Source organism: Schistocerca americana, chromosome 9 (genome assembly GCF_021461395.2).
Source record: "Schistocerca americana isolate TAMUIC-IGC-003095 chromosome 9, iqSchAmer2.1, whole genome shotgun sequence".
Classification (NCBI taxonomy): Eukaryota; Metazoa; Arthropoda; class Insecta; order Orthoptera; family Acrididae; genus Schistocerca; species Schistocerca americana.
This window is the reverse complement of record NC_060127.1, coordinates 25,632,695-25,648,396: the sequence shown is the minus strand read 5'-3', so window position 1 is coordinate 25,648,396 and position 15,702 is coordinate 25,632,695. Positions and strand designations below refer to the sequence as shown.

The 15,702-nt window shown below is 42.0% G+C and overlaps 1 protein-coding gene across 1 annotated transcript in view; it reads right to left on the bottom strand.

The window, feature by feature from the left end:
* LOC124551228 (microtubule-associated protein futsch-like) overlaps positions 1 to 15,702 on the bottom strand; it is a 365,786-nt gene that overhangs the window by 168,823 nt on the left and 181,261 nt on the right. The window contains exon 24 of the mRNA XM_047126221.1: positions 6,539 to 6,712. Within this exon, the coding sequence (XP_046982177.1) occupies positions 6,539 to 6,712 (174 nt within the window). The remainder of the gene's footprint in view (positions 1 to 6,538; positions 6,713 to 15,702) is intronic.

Here is a 15,702-nt window from a genome sequence, read left to right as displayed (position 1 = left end):
AGCACAATGCACCTATATGAAAAATATATGTTTTTGGGGGTGTCTGGATACTTTTTATCACATAGTGGAAGTTGTACGGTCAGTATTTCCTTGTATGTTCCAACTTTTCTCCACAATCCAAACTGATTTCCTCATAGGCAGATCCCAACAATCTCTCCATTCTTCTGAAAACAGCTATTGACAGTATTTTGCAACCATTACTTTTTTTACTGACAGTTCAGTAATAGCAACACCTGTAACCTCCAGTATTCTTTGGACTTACCGTACTTACTCGAATCTAAGCCGCACTCAAATCTAAGCCGCACCTGAAAAATGAGACTCGAAATGAAGGAAAAAAAATTTTCCCGAATCTAAGCCGCACTTGAAATTTGAGACTCGAAATTCAAGGGGAGAGAAAAGTTTTAGGCCGCCAAATCGAAACAAAGTTGGTCCATTTTAATATGAGACACAATTTAGGTTGAATGAATGAATGACGATACAGGTAGAGTAGTTTGGTTCGAGTCGTAAGCTTAGCAGTCGAGCTTTACCAGGTAGCCATTGCTATGCGCCAGGCGCTACTTCCGTATTTATACGGGTACCCTTCCTTTTTCACGTGCTTAGTCTGGTTTGAATTGACTGCTTATTTCTCTTTGATCTGATAAGTGCCATTTTCTTTGTTATAGGTGTTTACGTCACTCTAAGCTGAAAATTCATTACTGTACTGTGTCATGCATTGTTTGTCCCAATCTGATAGTGTGCGTTTACGGCCTGTCGCCGCTCGCGGCATGGCTTGCTTTTGTGCGCGCTACCGCCGCTAATTAAAAAAAAAAAAAGAAGAAGACAGGAATCGTCTCATTAACGAAACAATGGCAAGAGACTGCTATTTGTTCTTACTTAAACTGCTGCTTTCTTTGATAGTGATCAACAAGAACCAAATAATAGACTGCGAATGATAGAAGACGTTCTGAACGAGAGTTTCGCGAAAATTTTTCTCTGTTTGAAAATCTTTGCAGACGATTTAGTACATTACATTCTGCACAGAAATTACAGTCATCTTGGATTTAAAATCTAGTCAATTGCCGAGCTTCATTTTTAGCTGTATTACTGTTAGGCATAAGAATAATACGAATATAAACATGACATGATATGTATATTCTTCCGCGTTTGCTGTTGTCTCACTCTAATTTCGTAGTTTATTAGGCAGACAGGATTTAAATGAGATAGCTGCAAACACGAAACAATACGTGGCAAAATGTTTATATTTGTATTATTCTTATGGTGAAGAGAATACTGCATGTGATTCACAATTCATAAAAGTTCCTATTAGCAACCATCTCTTCTCACAGGTAGGAAAAAATTCAGAATGTAGAGTTGGCAATATTGACAAACATCCCAAACAGCAAACAGTCTTGCCAGTCAGATTTTCGTAGTACATTGAAATGCTCCTACATTCGAAGATGAACAATACGGAATTTGTATTTACTTCGTTGGATGATGTATGAAAATACAGTGGTCAAAACTCGACGTGGAGAAAAAGCTCGTCTTTTACCTTTTTTTTTAAATTTATTTACTGACGCAGGGGTTTTGGCACCAGTATTTATCTTTGTGCCTACAAAGCATGCCTGTGTAGCGCTACATATATTCGACGGCAGATGTTAGTTGTGGTGGCACCCATCAACATTTTTCAGAACTTCCGCTTGCTTTGCACTCGATTCTAAGCCGCAGGCGGTTTTTTGGATTACAAAAACCGGAAAAAAAGTGCGGCTTAGATTGGAGTAAATACGGTAAGAGTTATTACATTCTTCTGAAAGTCTGAAAGTATTTTACCAGTCTTGTATATCTTGCACAGCAGGCATAACGTTATTTTCATAGCATATCCCCCTAAGGATCTGACTGACTGTTAGTGAATGATGTCTACTACAGGTGCATTGTTTCAACTTAAATCTTTTAAATGCACTGTCAAATCATTCTATCATATCTCCCATATTGTCTTCATCTGCTTCCAGTTCCCTTTCTACAATATTGTCTTCACGATTATTTGCCTAGCACACTCGCTCTATATATTCCTTCCACATTTCTGCTTTCCCTTCTTCGCTTAGATTACATTTGCCATCCGAGCTGTTGATATTCATACAGCAGCTTCTCTTTTTTCCAGATTTCTTTACTTTCACTATGGGTGGCTACTGATTGTTCTGAACTGTCCTTAATACAATCAAGTGTCATCTAAAACACTACTGAAATTACGAACAAAAGTAAAAACTTACAAGCATATGTTAGCCAGAAGAAATACAAAAGAAAACAAAAATCACACAACACGAGCAACGCACTATGCCAGATTTTGGTTAGACATGTTGTAGTTGTTGTGGCCTTCAGTTCTGAGACTGGTTTGATGCAGCTCTCCATGCTACTCTATCCTGTGCAAGTTTCTTCATCTCCCAGTACCTACTGCAGCCTACATCCTTCTGAATCTGTTTAATGTACCCATCTCTTGGTACTCTGTCGAATTCCAGTCACCCATGACTATTAAATTTTCATCTCCCTTTCACGATGAAATAAAAGAAATTATTCACATAGTGAAGGGAGACGAAAATTTAATAGTCATGGGTGACTGGAATTCGAGTGTAGGAAAAGGGAGAGAAGGAAACATAGTAGGTGAATATGGACTGGGGCTAAGAAATGAAAGAGGAAGCCGCCTGGTAGAATTTTGCGCAGAGCACAACTTAATCATAGCTAACACTTGGTTTAAGAATCATGATAGAAGGTTGTATATATGGAAGAACCCTGGAGATACTAAAAGGTATCAGATAGATTATATAATGGTAAGACAGAGATTTAGGAACCAGGTTCTAAATTGTAAGACATTTCCAGGGGCAGATGTGGACTCTGACCACAATCTATTGGTTATGACCTGTAGATTAAAACTGAAGAAACTGCAAACAGGTGGGAATTTAAGGAGATGGGACCTGGATAAACTGAAAGAACCAGACGTTGAACAGAGTTTCAGAGAGAGCATAAGGGAACAATTGACAGGAATGAGGGAAAGAAACACAGTAGAAGAAGAATGGGTAGCTTTGAGGGATGAAGTAGTAAAGGCAGCAGAGGACCAAGTAGGTAAAAAGACGAGGGCTAGTAGAAATTCTTGGGTAACAGAAGAAATATTGAATTTAATTAATGAAAGGAGAAAATATAAAAATGCAGTAAATGAAGCAGGCAAAAAGGAATACAAACGTCTCAAAAATGAGATCGACAGGAAGTGCAAAATGGCTAAGCAGGGATGGCTAGAGGACAAATGTAAGGCTGTAGAGGCTTATCTCACTAGGGGTAAGATAGATACTGCCTACAGGAAAATTAAAGAGACCTTTGGAGATAAGAGAACGACTTGTATGAATATCAAGAGCTCAGATGGAAACCCAGTTCTAAGCAAAGAAGGGAAAGCAGAAAGGTGGAAGGAGTATATAGAGGGTCTATACAAGGGCGATGTGCTTGAGGACAATATTATGGAAATGGAAGAGGATGTAGATGAAGATGAAATGGGAGATATGATACTGCGTGAAGAGTTTGACAGAGCACTGAAAGACTTGAGTCGAAACAAGGCCCCGGGAGTAGACAACATTCCATTGGAACTACTGTCAGCCTTGGGAAAGCCAGTCCTGACAAAACTCTACCATCTGGTGAGCAAGATGTATGAAACAGGCGAAATACCCTCAGACTTCAAGAAGAATATAATATAATAATTCCAATCCCAAAGAAAGCAGGTGTTGACAGAGGTGAAAATTACCGAACTATCAGCTTAATAAGTCACAGCTGCAAAATACTAACACGAATTCTTTACAGACGAATGGAAAAACTAGTAGAAGCCAACCTCGGGGAAGATCAGTTTGGATTCCGTAGAAACACTGGAACACGTGAGGCAATACTGACCTTACGACTTATCTTAGAAGAAAGATTAAGGAAAGGCAAACCTATGTTTCTAGCATTTGTAGACTTAGAGAAAGCTTTTGACAATGTTGACTGGAATACTCTCTTTCAAATTCTGAAGGTAGCAGGGGTAAAATACAGGGAGCAAAAGGCTATTTACAATTTGTACAGAAACCAGATGGCAGTTATAAGAGCCGAGGGACATGAAAGGGAAGCAGTGGTTGGGAAGGGAGTAAGACGGGGTTGTAGCCTCTTCCCGATGTTATTCAATCTGTATATTGAGCAAGCAGTAAAGGAAACAAAAGAAAAATTCGGAGTAGGTATTAAAATCCATGGAGAAGAAATAAAAACTTTCAGGTTCGCCAATGACATTGTAATTCTGTCAGAGACAGCAAAGGACTTGGAAGAACAATTGAATGGAATGGACAGTGTCTTGGAAGGAGGATATAAGATGAACATCAACAAAAGCAAAACAAGGATAATGGAATGTAGTCGAATTAAGTCAGGTGATGCTGAGGGAATTAGATTAGGAAATGTGACACTTAAAGTAGTAAAGGAGATTTGCTATTTGGGGAGCAAAATAACTGATGATGGTGGAAGTAGAGATGATATAAAATGTAGACTGGCAATGGCAAGGAAAGCATTTCTGAAGAAGAGAAATTTGTTAACATGGAGTATAGATTTAAGTGTCAGGAAGTCATTTCTGAAAGTATTTGTATGGAGTGTAGCCATGTATGGAAGTGAAACATGGACGGTAAATAGTTTGGACAAGAAGAGAATAGCAGCTTTCGAAATGTGGTGCTACATAAGAATGCTGAAGATTCGATGGGTAGATCACATAACTAATGAGGAAGTATTGAATAGGATTGGGGAGAAGAGAAGTTTGTGGCACAACTTGACCAGAAGAAGGGATCGGCTGGTAGGACATGTTCTGATGCATCAAGGGATCACCAATTTAGTACTGTAGTACTGTAGTAGGCATGGGCTTCGTGTCTATCTTGGCCACAATAACTCATTCACTATGCTATTTGTAGTAGCTAACCCGCACTCCTCTTTTTTTTATTCATTATTAAACCTACCCCTGCATTACCCCTATTTGATTTTGTATTTATAACCCCGTACTCACCTGACCAAAAGTCTTGTTCCTCCTGCCACCAAACTTCACTAATTCCTACTATATCTAACTTTAACCTATCCATTTCCCTTTCTAATTTTCTAACCTACCTGCCTGATTAAGGGATCTGACATTCCACGCTACGATCCGTAGAACGCCAGTTTTCTTTCTCCTGATAACGATGTCCTCCTGAGTAGTCCCCACCCGGAGATCCAAATGGGGGACTATTTGACCTCTGGAATATTTAACCCAAGAGGACGCCATCATCATTCAATCATACAGTAAAGCTGCATGCCCTCGGGAAAAATTACGGCTGTAGTTTCCCCTTGCTTTCAGCCGTTCGCTGTACCACAACAGCAAGACCGTTTTGGTTAGTGCACAGAGCCAGATCAGTCAATCATTCAGACTGTTGCCCCTGCAACTACTGAAAAGGCTGTTGCCCATCTTCAGGAACCACACATTTGTCTGGCCTCCCAACAGATACCCCTCCGTTGTGATTGTACCTACAGTACGGCACTATGTGTTGTTGAAGCATGCAAGCCTCCCCACCAACAGCAAGGTCCATGGTTCATGGGAGGTGGTTAGACATTTCATACAATCCACTAATTCAAACAGCTTTGGTTAGACATAGCTGTTTGAATTAGTGGATTGTATGAAATGAGGCTCACTAAAAGAGAACAAGCTAAGCTTGTTAGCTGATGGGTTTGATCTGATTGTCTACCAATTCAAATAATTTTACTTCTTTGAGGTTGTAGAGGAAATTAGAGGCACAGGAAATCACATCATTAAGATGACATTACTACAAACCATGTCCTGTAGGCCACAATATGACTTCCTGGTAGATTAAAACTGTGTGCCGGACTGGGACTCAAGCCTCAGACCTCTGCTTCTCATGGGCCAGTGCTCTACAAATGAGCTAGCCAGGCACAACTCACGACCTACCCACACAGCTGTACATCCCCAGTACCTCATCTCCCACCTTCTGAACTACAAAGATGCTCTCGTCAAACCTTTCGGAAATTGCAGTCCTGGAAGACAGGACACCGTGAAGACAAGGTACAGCTGAAGCCTAGTGGATTGTTTCCAGAATTAATTTTCACTCTGCAGCAGTGTGTGTGTGCTGATTTTAAATTTCCTGCCAGAGGTTCAAGGTCACAGTTCCAATCTGGCATACAGTTTTACTCTGCCAGGAAGTTTCGAATCAGTGCACACTCTGCTGCAGAATGAAAATTCAAATTAGACACCACAATGTAATTCTAAGTGGCGGGTGGATAACCAGACATAGAGAATAAATCATGGAAATTACAGGAGAGAATTGCTGGCCACTGCTTATCTTAATGAGATGAAATCTGTAGTACTGACACATGCAAAAGTAAAAGTGGTATCTTCCTAGCTTTCAAACTAACTGTTCCTCTCTCGGGGGAAAAGAGAGAGGGCAAAATAACACACTATTGTTGGAGGCCACTTATAACACATGCTCTGACCTTTACACATTGTTACTAAAATTTTTTAACTTTAGTTGTGTACCTTCTGCACTGACTTCCAATTGATGTCGCCATTGACCAAGTCTCTGCTAGTGCTGTTGACTTTGTCTGGTGTCGCCAAGTCACTGATTTGTGTATTTCTCCTTTCCAAAGCTTCTGATATCACTTCAGACTTGGAATGTGGTCTAGATTCACTTCCTGAAGTTGCAGAGGTCTCCTGCAAAGTGGGAATATGACATCACAAAGGAATTCATACATCAGTTTGTGCTCATATTCTGTATGTGTTCCTTGCTTCGGCAATTCTCTCATACACAGGAGATACATTTCACCTTTCCCTGTGAAACTGTTGCCATACACAATAGAACCTTGATAATCCGGCACATTCTGGGATCTGGAATGCCAGTTTATCAAGGCTGTTAACAACACCCTAGTTTAGAAATAGAGGATATAACTAAAACCTGTACTTTTCATGTACATGGCCAACTGGCAGTTATTTATCAAACACATCAACATGGGAGATTAGAAATTACAAAATAAAAAATTAAAAATATGTATTACTTTTCTGTAAAAGCAAAACTAAACTAAAAGTCAAATATTGCAATGCTCAATTAAATCAGTTCAAGCCTCAAAGATTCAGAGTAGTTCAATATCCACGAATAACTTTTGTAATCCAATTATGAAAAAAAATTACCAAAAAATAAGCACCACTGATCTGAAAGTCTCAAGAAGAAGCCAATTAATAAAAACTATTACCAAGAATCTGGTGCAGAATAGTTGAAATCACCGCCTTTAGGAACAGCACAAATATCCAATGATGTCGAGGATGTGAAATACATTTGACGTATCCGCCACTGACGGGTTAGTGAGATTTTTTTCTGAGCCCTCTGAAACATTGCAGAAATGCAAACGTCTTTCTTGGATTGAGTTCTTTTATGACAAAAAATATTTTTTGCGATATTCAGATTCGTAAGTAAAAAACCACTGTATCATTGGATATTCTCAGCGAATTTCACAAAAATGTACAAGGTTTCTGAAGCTTCAGCTCAAGAGATGTTAGTTGTAGCATCTCTTCTTTGTCACTCAGTTTCTGGTGCGTCCTGTGGGTTCAAAACACTTGGTAATATCATATGGTCAGTAGTTCCTCTTCGATAGCTAAATGTCTTTGAATTTTGATCTTTTGTCAACTTCACCTATTGAAAATGCAATAATTAGTGATGCAAAATTTAGCATTTGCACAGTTTCAGAGTGATCAGTTGTCAACCCATCATATAGGAGAGTGGTTTGAAAAGTTTTCGGAGCAGACTAGAAAAAAGTACATAAATCTCTGAAACTTTTTTATTTTTCAATGTTGTCTCATTGTAGATTAATGCACTTGGTCTAGCGATGTTCCAGTGCTTTGATCCCATCCTGAAAATAACTTTTTTCCAGGCCTGCAAAATAACTGTCAACTCCAGCTATTAATTCTTCGTTTGGAGTGAATTTTTGCCCACAAAAAAAATATTTCAGTTTTGGGAGGAGATGGAAGTCTGACGGAGCCGTATTAGGTGAATAAGGCGGGTGTGGCAACCATTCATACCTTAGTTCGTGTAATTTTGCCATGGCGACGGCACGTGTGCAAGCGCGCATTGTCTTGATGGAAGATGACTTTCCTCCTTGCTAAACGTGGCCTTTTTTCGTGTATCTTTTATTGCAATTTGCCCAGGAGCTTAGCATAGTATTCTCCAATAATTGTTTTCCCAGAGGGGAGATAATTTACAAACAGAATCCCCTTCGCATCCAAGAACACTGATGTCATGACCTTTCCTGCTGAAGGAATTGTCTTTGCTTTCTTTGGTGGTGGAGAATCAGCATGCTTCCACTGCTTTGACTTGTTTTGTCTCTGGGGTATAGTAGTGCATCCAAGTTTTATTTGCAGTCACAAACCGGCGCAAAAAATCTTGTTTGTTTCTCCTAAAATAGGCCAAATGTTGTTCCAATATATCCATTCTCGTGCGTTTTTGATCCAGTGTCAAGATTCGCAGCACCCATCTTGCACATAATTTTTTCATTTCTAATTCTTCTGTTAAAATGTGATATGAGCTTTCAGATGACATCTGGAAACCATGAGCAATTTCACGCAGTTTCAATCAGCAATCCTCCATGACCATTTTGTGCACTTTTGCAATGACTTCTGCAGTAGTGACACATCTTGGCCGACCACTGTGTGGATCATCATCTAAGCTCTCCCAACCAAATTTAAATTCATTTGTCCACTTGGCAAAAGTTGAATATGAAGGAGCAGAGTCCCCCGGTGCATTCTGGTAATCAGAATGAATGTCCTTTGCTTTCATACCTTTCTTTACAAAGTACTTAACCACTGCCCAAATCTTGATTTTTTTTCCATCTGCCCAAATCACTACGCAGGAACAACAGACTCACGTCACTGCCACAGCTCTCACCCAAGAGCACTGACGTGGCATGTGTTTACAGGCAACAGTCCAATAAATATCACATGAACAACTTGTTGCGCTAGGGGTGACGCTGAGCTCTCATGGTGATTCCGACACTGAGCTCTCACGGTGATTCCAAGAACTTTTCAAACCACCCTCGTATATCACTTCCATCTCGTCTTCTTCGAGCAGTTATGTCATAGTTATCTGCTGGCGTAACAATGAAACTGGTTTATCTTGAAGAGAATTTAATCACTCAGTGACGCAGAAAATTGTTACAGATGAGGTGCCGCATTGGATGGTTGCGATGTTTCTTGAAGGCGTCTGACAGTACTATCACACGCAATAAGTGAATTTCTGATGCTTGCCAGACTATCAGGTCTGCCAGATTATCAAGTACCAGTTTGTCATGGACTCACTGTAATTTGCAATTAATGATCAGAACCTGATTCCACGTGCTGTGTGGCCAACCAGACACAGAGAATATATTGTGTAAATTACAAGGGACTATTGCTGGCCAGTGCCTACCTCAAGTGGACAAGATACGTAGTACTGCTGATAAACATACACTGCCTGACAAAAAGTGAAGCACCCAGATGGGGAGAACAGAAAAAAGTGTAACTCCACTGGTTTAGAGTGTATGTAACATATTCTGATAATTATTAAATCAAGTCAAAATTACACAGAACTTTGCAGTATGAGCCAACTTATACAGTATGTTGTCGAACCCTCTCTCCCGCCCTGGATACATGCACTGACCCATTCGGGGAGGGTGTCAAAGTCACTGTATACTCTCCTGAGACATACTGTTTCACAATAGATTTAACTTGTCCTTGATATCTTAGATGCTGGCAGGAAGACATCTCACTGGCCTCCACATCAAGCAAACAGTTCATATAGACATGTAACATGTAGATGAGCACTCTCCCGTTGAAAAATAGCATCACGATACTGTCAAATCAGAGGTAACACGTGAGGATGCACGATGTCCGCAATATACCGCTGTGCCACCAGAGTTCCCTCAATCACTACCCGATGTGACCTGAAGTCACGCTGACGGTTCTCCACATCTTGGAACCAGCAGGAACACTGAAGTGGGTCTGCTTAGTGATTACAGGCAGAATTAGCAGCACTCCCACTGATGGGATGGAAACCATGCTGGACATGCCCCCATTACACACGTGGGTAAAGATGGAGGCAGCAGCTGGAGCACACAGGTTACAGACTGGCAAGAACTGGAACTCACTGTGGTATCCAGGATCTCTCACTAAAATACTGAGTGAATCAAACAATGGAAAATCCAAGATGGAATGTAACAATACCAGAGAAGGAAAGTTACCACTCATCATATAGCGGAGATGCCGAGCCGCGATAGGCACAATAAAAAAATTCACACACACACATAGCTTTCGGCCAATAAGGACTTTGTCAGCAGTACACACACACACACACACACACACACACACACACACACACACACACACACGCACTCAAGCAAACCCAACTTGCACACACATGTGCAGTCTCAGAATGGCAACTGGGTGGGGGTAAGGAGGAGGCTGGGGCAGGGAAGGGGAGAGAGAGTAAGGTGGGAGTGGCGGAAAGTGAAGTGTTGCGGTTTAGACGGAGGGCAGGAGAGAAGGTGCAGAGGGGGTAAGTAGCGGAAAGGAGAGAAGTAAGAATAAAAACAAATTAAAAGACTGGGTGTGGCAGTGAAATGACGGATGTGTAGTGCTGGAATGAGAACAGGGAGGGGGTTGGATTGATGAGGACAGTGACTAACGAAGTTGAGGCCAGGAGGGTTACGGGAATGTAGGATGATATTGCAGAGAAAGTTCCCACCTGCGCAATTCAGGAAAGCTGGTGTTGGTGGGAAGGATCCATATGGCACAGGCTGTGAAGCAGTCATTGAAACGAGGGGTATCATGTTTGGCAGCGTGTTCCGCAACACAGTGGTCAACTTGTTTTTTGGCCACAGTTTGTCGGTGGCCGTTCATGTGGACAGACAGCTTGTTGGTTGTCATGCCTACACACACTGAAACTCATGCCCTGCAGGAACTTGAGCAACATGGACAAAAAAGCTCTCCATCCTACTCACTTCCTACTACCGCCTTGGAGTACCATTGTCCACCACTCCTACAACAACCTCCAAACCTCCCCCACGCCCCCTTCTTAGCTGACAAGCCCTGTCTCACAGACCTACTGCACTTACCCCACCCTCCAAAACTCCCTCCCACCACCTTGCCTAACTCAGTTCACTCCTCCATCCAACTGTGATCCATCCCCACTGCCTCCAAACCACCCCTTGTTAACTTTCCGAATTTCTTATCCTCGAACCTTGCCTCACCATCATTCCCAAAATCCCTCAACATGCATACTAATCTTACATCCACAGAAAGAACCACAGAGCATCATCTAAAAACTGATCCCGATCTTATAATCCTACCTGCAGACAAAGGCTCCACCACCGTTGTTTTGAACCGCAAGGATTACGTGGCAGAAGGACTCCGTCAGCTGTCAGATACTTCCACCTACAAACCATGAGACAGTGATCCCATTCCAGCAATCCAGCAGAATCTCCAGTCAATACTCAAATCCTTAGGCCCATCCCAAAACCTCCCCCAGAGTCCATCTCTCTACTTACCCCTACCACTCCCCGCACTCCCACCTTCTACATGCTTCCTAAAGTCCATAAACCCAACCACCCAGGATGCCCCATTGTGGCCAGTTACTGTTGCCCCACTGAGAGAATCTCTATTCTTGTAGACCAACACCTTCAACCTATTACCCAGAACCTATCCTCCTATATAAAAGATACCAACCATTTCCTCAACCGACTTTCCACAGTTCCTCTCCCTTTACCACACGGTGCCCTGCTTGACACTATTGATGCCACCTCCCTGTACATGAACATTCCTAATACCCATGGTCTTACTGCTATCAAACACTACCTTTCCAGACGCCCTATGGATTCCAAACCAAGAACCTCCTTCCTAGTCTCAATGACCAACTATATCCTCACCCACAATTACTTCTCCTTTGAAAGTATTACCTACAAACAAATCCGCAGTACGGCTATGGGCACCCGCATGGCACCATCCTATGCTAACCTATTCATGGGGCATCTAGAGGAACCCTTCCTAAAAACCCAGAATCCTAAACCCCTCACCTGGTTCAGATTCACTGATGACATCTTTGCTATCTGGATTGAAGGTGAGGACACCTTATTCACATTCCTCCAGAACCTCAACAACTTCTCCCCCATTTGCTTCACCTGGTCCTACTCAACCCACAGGGTGTATACGTGGACAAGGAAAAAAAATTCCAGGATTTTTCCCGGATTTCCCAGTTGAAAATACACTTTCTCCCGGATGAAAGTACACTTTTTCCGTGTTAAATGACAGTATACTTTTCCTCGGCACTGTAAAACTTATCAATCCTTAGAATGTTTATGGTTTTCTAAACAGACTTAGAATTTACCGGCACTTTAGAAAACAAAACCCAGGGGAAAAAAAACACATTTTGGAAAGATCTTTGATGTGTAGCAACATGTACGCTGCATTTCTTCGTTTTACGGAGGTATAAATTCGAATTCCACCAAACACTGCATGTTACTTTCCGAAGCAACGAACTCGAGATTGCGACGCGCTTTTGTAAGCCAGTCGTAGCTCATGTCACGCGATCTCGACAGCTGATGACAGTACAAGACACGTAGTGTAGTCAACCAGTAGCAAGATCACTTAAGTAGCGCGAACACACAAAAAGAAAAGTTAATGGTTTAAATTAGTACACAGTTTTGATAGAAGAAAAACAAAGCTTTCACAAATAATATTGGTCTCTAAGATTAATAAGCTGCAAGAGAAGCTAAGCTTCCACATATAAAGCTGATCATTTTGCACATGTTACACTTTAAGATATATGACACAAATGTGCCAGTAAAATTTTTAATAACGACGTAAATGTCTTATCTTCTGGGCTCTAAATTATTCTAGATGGTCGTCTTCAAGGAGTTGATTTTTACATGAGAGTCAAACGCTCTGTGGTTTAAGAAATTCATCGTACATTCTCGCACATAGTTCATCTTGCGTAAAAGGAAATTTACTTTGAAAGTAACACTTTTCAAACCATCATTCGCAATATTTTCCAGTGACCTGTTAGAAACTGGTTCGTTTCAGCAGTTGCCAGAGAGCGCCAGATAACAGGCGTCACTGCGCCAGCGCAGCTACGATGACGTGCGATCTTGCATTATGTCATAAAAGAAACAAGACATCAAAGGATACTTCAGGAGCATCGTAATTTCGTGAACCATATTAAAATGCGTAATTTGGCTTAAAGTGCACAATCGTATGTCCAGATTCGGAAGTAAATTTTCTAGAGTACTAGTACTGTATTATTTCATGTTTGGTTCTTTATTATGGCATAATGTCATACGAGCTAGAAGATGAGTAGTTGAAACTAGCCAACAGTGTGAGATTAAACACTTCGTTTAAAATAAACTGACTTCCTGAGCGCAAAATATTAATAAAAGCCCAATCTCTTTAGCAAACTGACAAAAATAACTTCATTGTTCTGCAAGGTGATTAATGTTTGATTGTCAGAAAGGTGGAAATAAAACCTGGAACGAACAACATATTTCAGCCTTCCGTAATTATGCGAACATATTTTAATTAATGTGGTAGCTCCCGGCCACAGAAATCCGTTTTGTTTTCATTTAATGTGAGAGCAATAAATGAAGAGGAAACAGCAAAATCACTAAACGTAAACACAGGTCACGTGGAGACTACCCACCTCCCCACTACAACTCAGACTGCTCTGTGCATCAGCCCTGGATCTACCATATTTCCGAACCGGAGCAATTTAGATAGTGGCGCTCAGCCACACATCTGTAGCCAGAAGCGGGAGAAGGTACTACCCATAGGCGACTCAACTGCGCATGCGCAAGAGCCCGCCTGCAACTGCTCAAATGAATCAAATGTAAACAGCTGTCATCCCACACTCATCGGAGGCAATTTGTTGTTAGGAAGCACTGCATATTCTTCCTAAGGCCTTTGACACACTTTGGTTGGCAGACGCTTGGATGAGCACTGTGTTTTGTTGTATATGGCGCAATTCCTTTGCCGCTTAAGTTTTATTTTCGTTTTTCTTCCTCTTGTTAATGTTTTGTTGCTGCAATATTATCCTGCAGACATGGGATACAGTAATATCCTTTGTTGGAGTATTGGTTCTTACCAGTTAAAATAACAAAAATGTAACTGGTAACTAAAACAAGGAAAAGTTCCCAGAATTCCAAAAAATTCCCGGGTTTATCCAGATCTCGCGGATGTCCCGGGTCGTATACACCCTGAACCCAATAAGCCACCTTCCTAGATGTTGACCTCCACCTCAGAGATGGCTACATTAGTACCTCCATCCATATCAAACCTACTAACCACCAGCAATACCTCCACTTCGACAGCTGCCACCCATTCCATACCAAGAAGTTCCTTCCGTACAGCCTAGCCATACGTGGTTGTCGAATCTGCAGTGATGAGCAGTCCTTCTCTAAATATGCCGAGGGTCTCACTGAAGCCTGAACTGACTGTAATTATCCTTCCATTCTTGTACAAAAACAAATCTCCCGTGCCTTATCTTTCCAGTCTCCTACCAAAGTCCCACAGTCCGGCCACAGAGGAGCATTCCCCTCGTAACTCAGTACCATCCGGGACTGGAGCAACTGAATTACATTCTCCGCCAGGGTTTCCATTACCTCTCGCCGTGCCCTGAAATGAGAAATGTCATACCCAGTATCCTTCCCACCCCTCCTACCGTGGTATTCCTCCATCCAACGAACCTACACAATATACTCGACCAACCTTACACATCCCCTGCTCCCAATCTGCTCACTAACATCACCTATCCCATCAAAGGCAGGGCTACCTGTGAAACCAGTCATGTGATTTACAAGCTAAGCTGCAACCACTGTGCTGCACTCTATGTAGGCATGACGACCAACAAGCCGTCTGTCGGCATGAACGGCCACCGACAAACTGTGTGTCAAAAAACAAGCGGACCACCCTGCTGCTGAACATGCTGCTAAACATGATACCCCTCATCTCAATGACTGCTTCACAGCCTGTGCCATATGGATCCTTCCCACCAACACCAGCTTTTCTGAACTGCGCAGGTTGGAACTTTCCCTGCAATACATCCTGTGTTCTTGTAACCCTCCTGGCCTCAACCTTCATTAGTCACTGTCCTTACCAATCCAGCCCCCTCCCTGTTCCCATTCCAGCACTACACAGCTGTCATTTCACCGCCATACCCAGTCTTTTAATTTGTTTTTATTTTCACTTCTCTCCTTTCCGCTACTTACCCCCTCCTCCCTCCGCACCTTCTCTCCTGCCCTCCGTCTAAACTGCAACACGTCACTGTTTGCCACTCCCACAATACTATCCCTCCCCCTCCTCGCTCCAGCCTCCTCCTTACCCCCACCCAGTCGCCACTCCCATCATGCACTGGTGCTGTTGCTCACAGCGTAGTTTCAGCTCTCTGAGACTGCAGACGTGTGTGCAAGTTGCGTTTGCTTGAGTGTGTGTGCGTGCATGTGTGTATGTGAGTCCACTGCTGACAAAGGACTTAATGGCCAAAAGCAATGAGTGTGTGAATCTTTTTATTGTGCCTACCGCGACTCAGTATCTCCGCTATATGGTGAGTAGCAACTTTCCTTCTCTGGTATTGTAAAATACTGAGTGAAGTAGACATAGGTACGGCTGGGGAAATGCCAGCCAACTATATAATA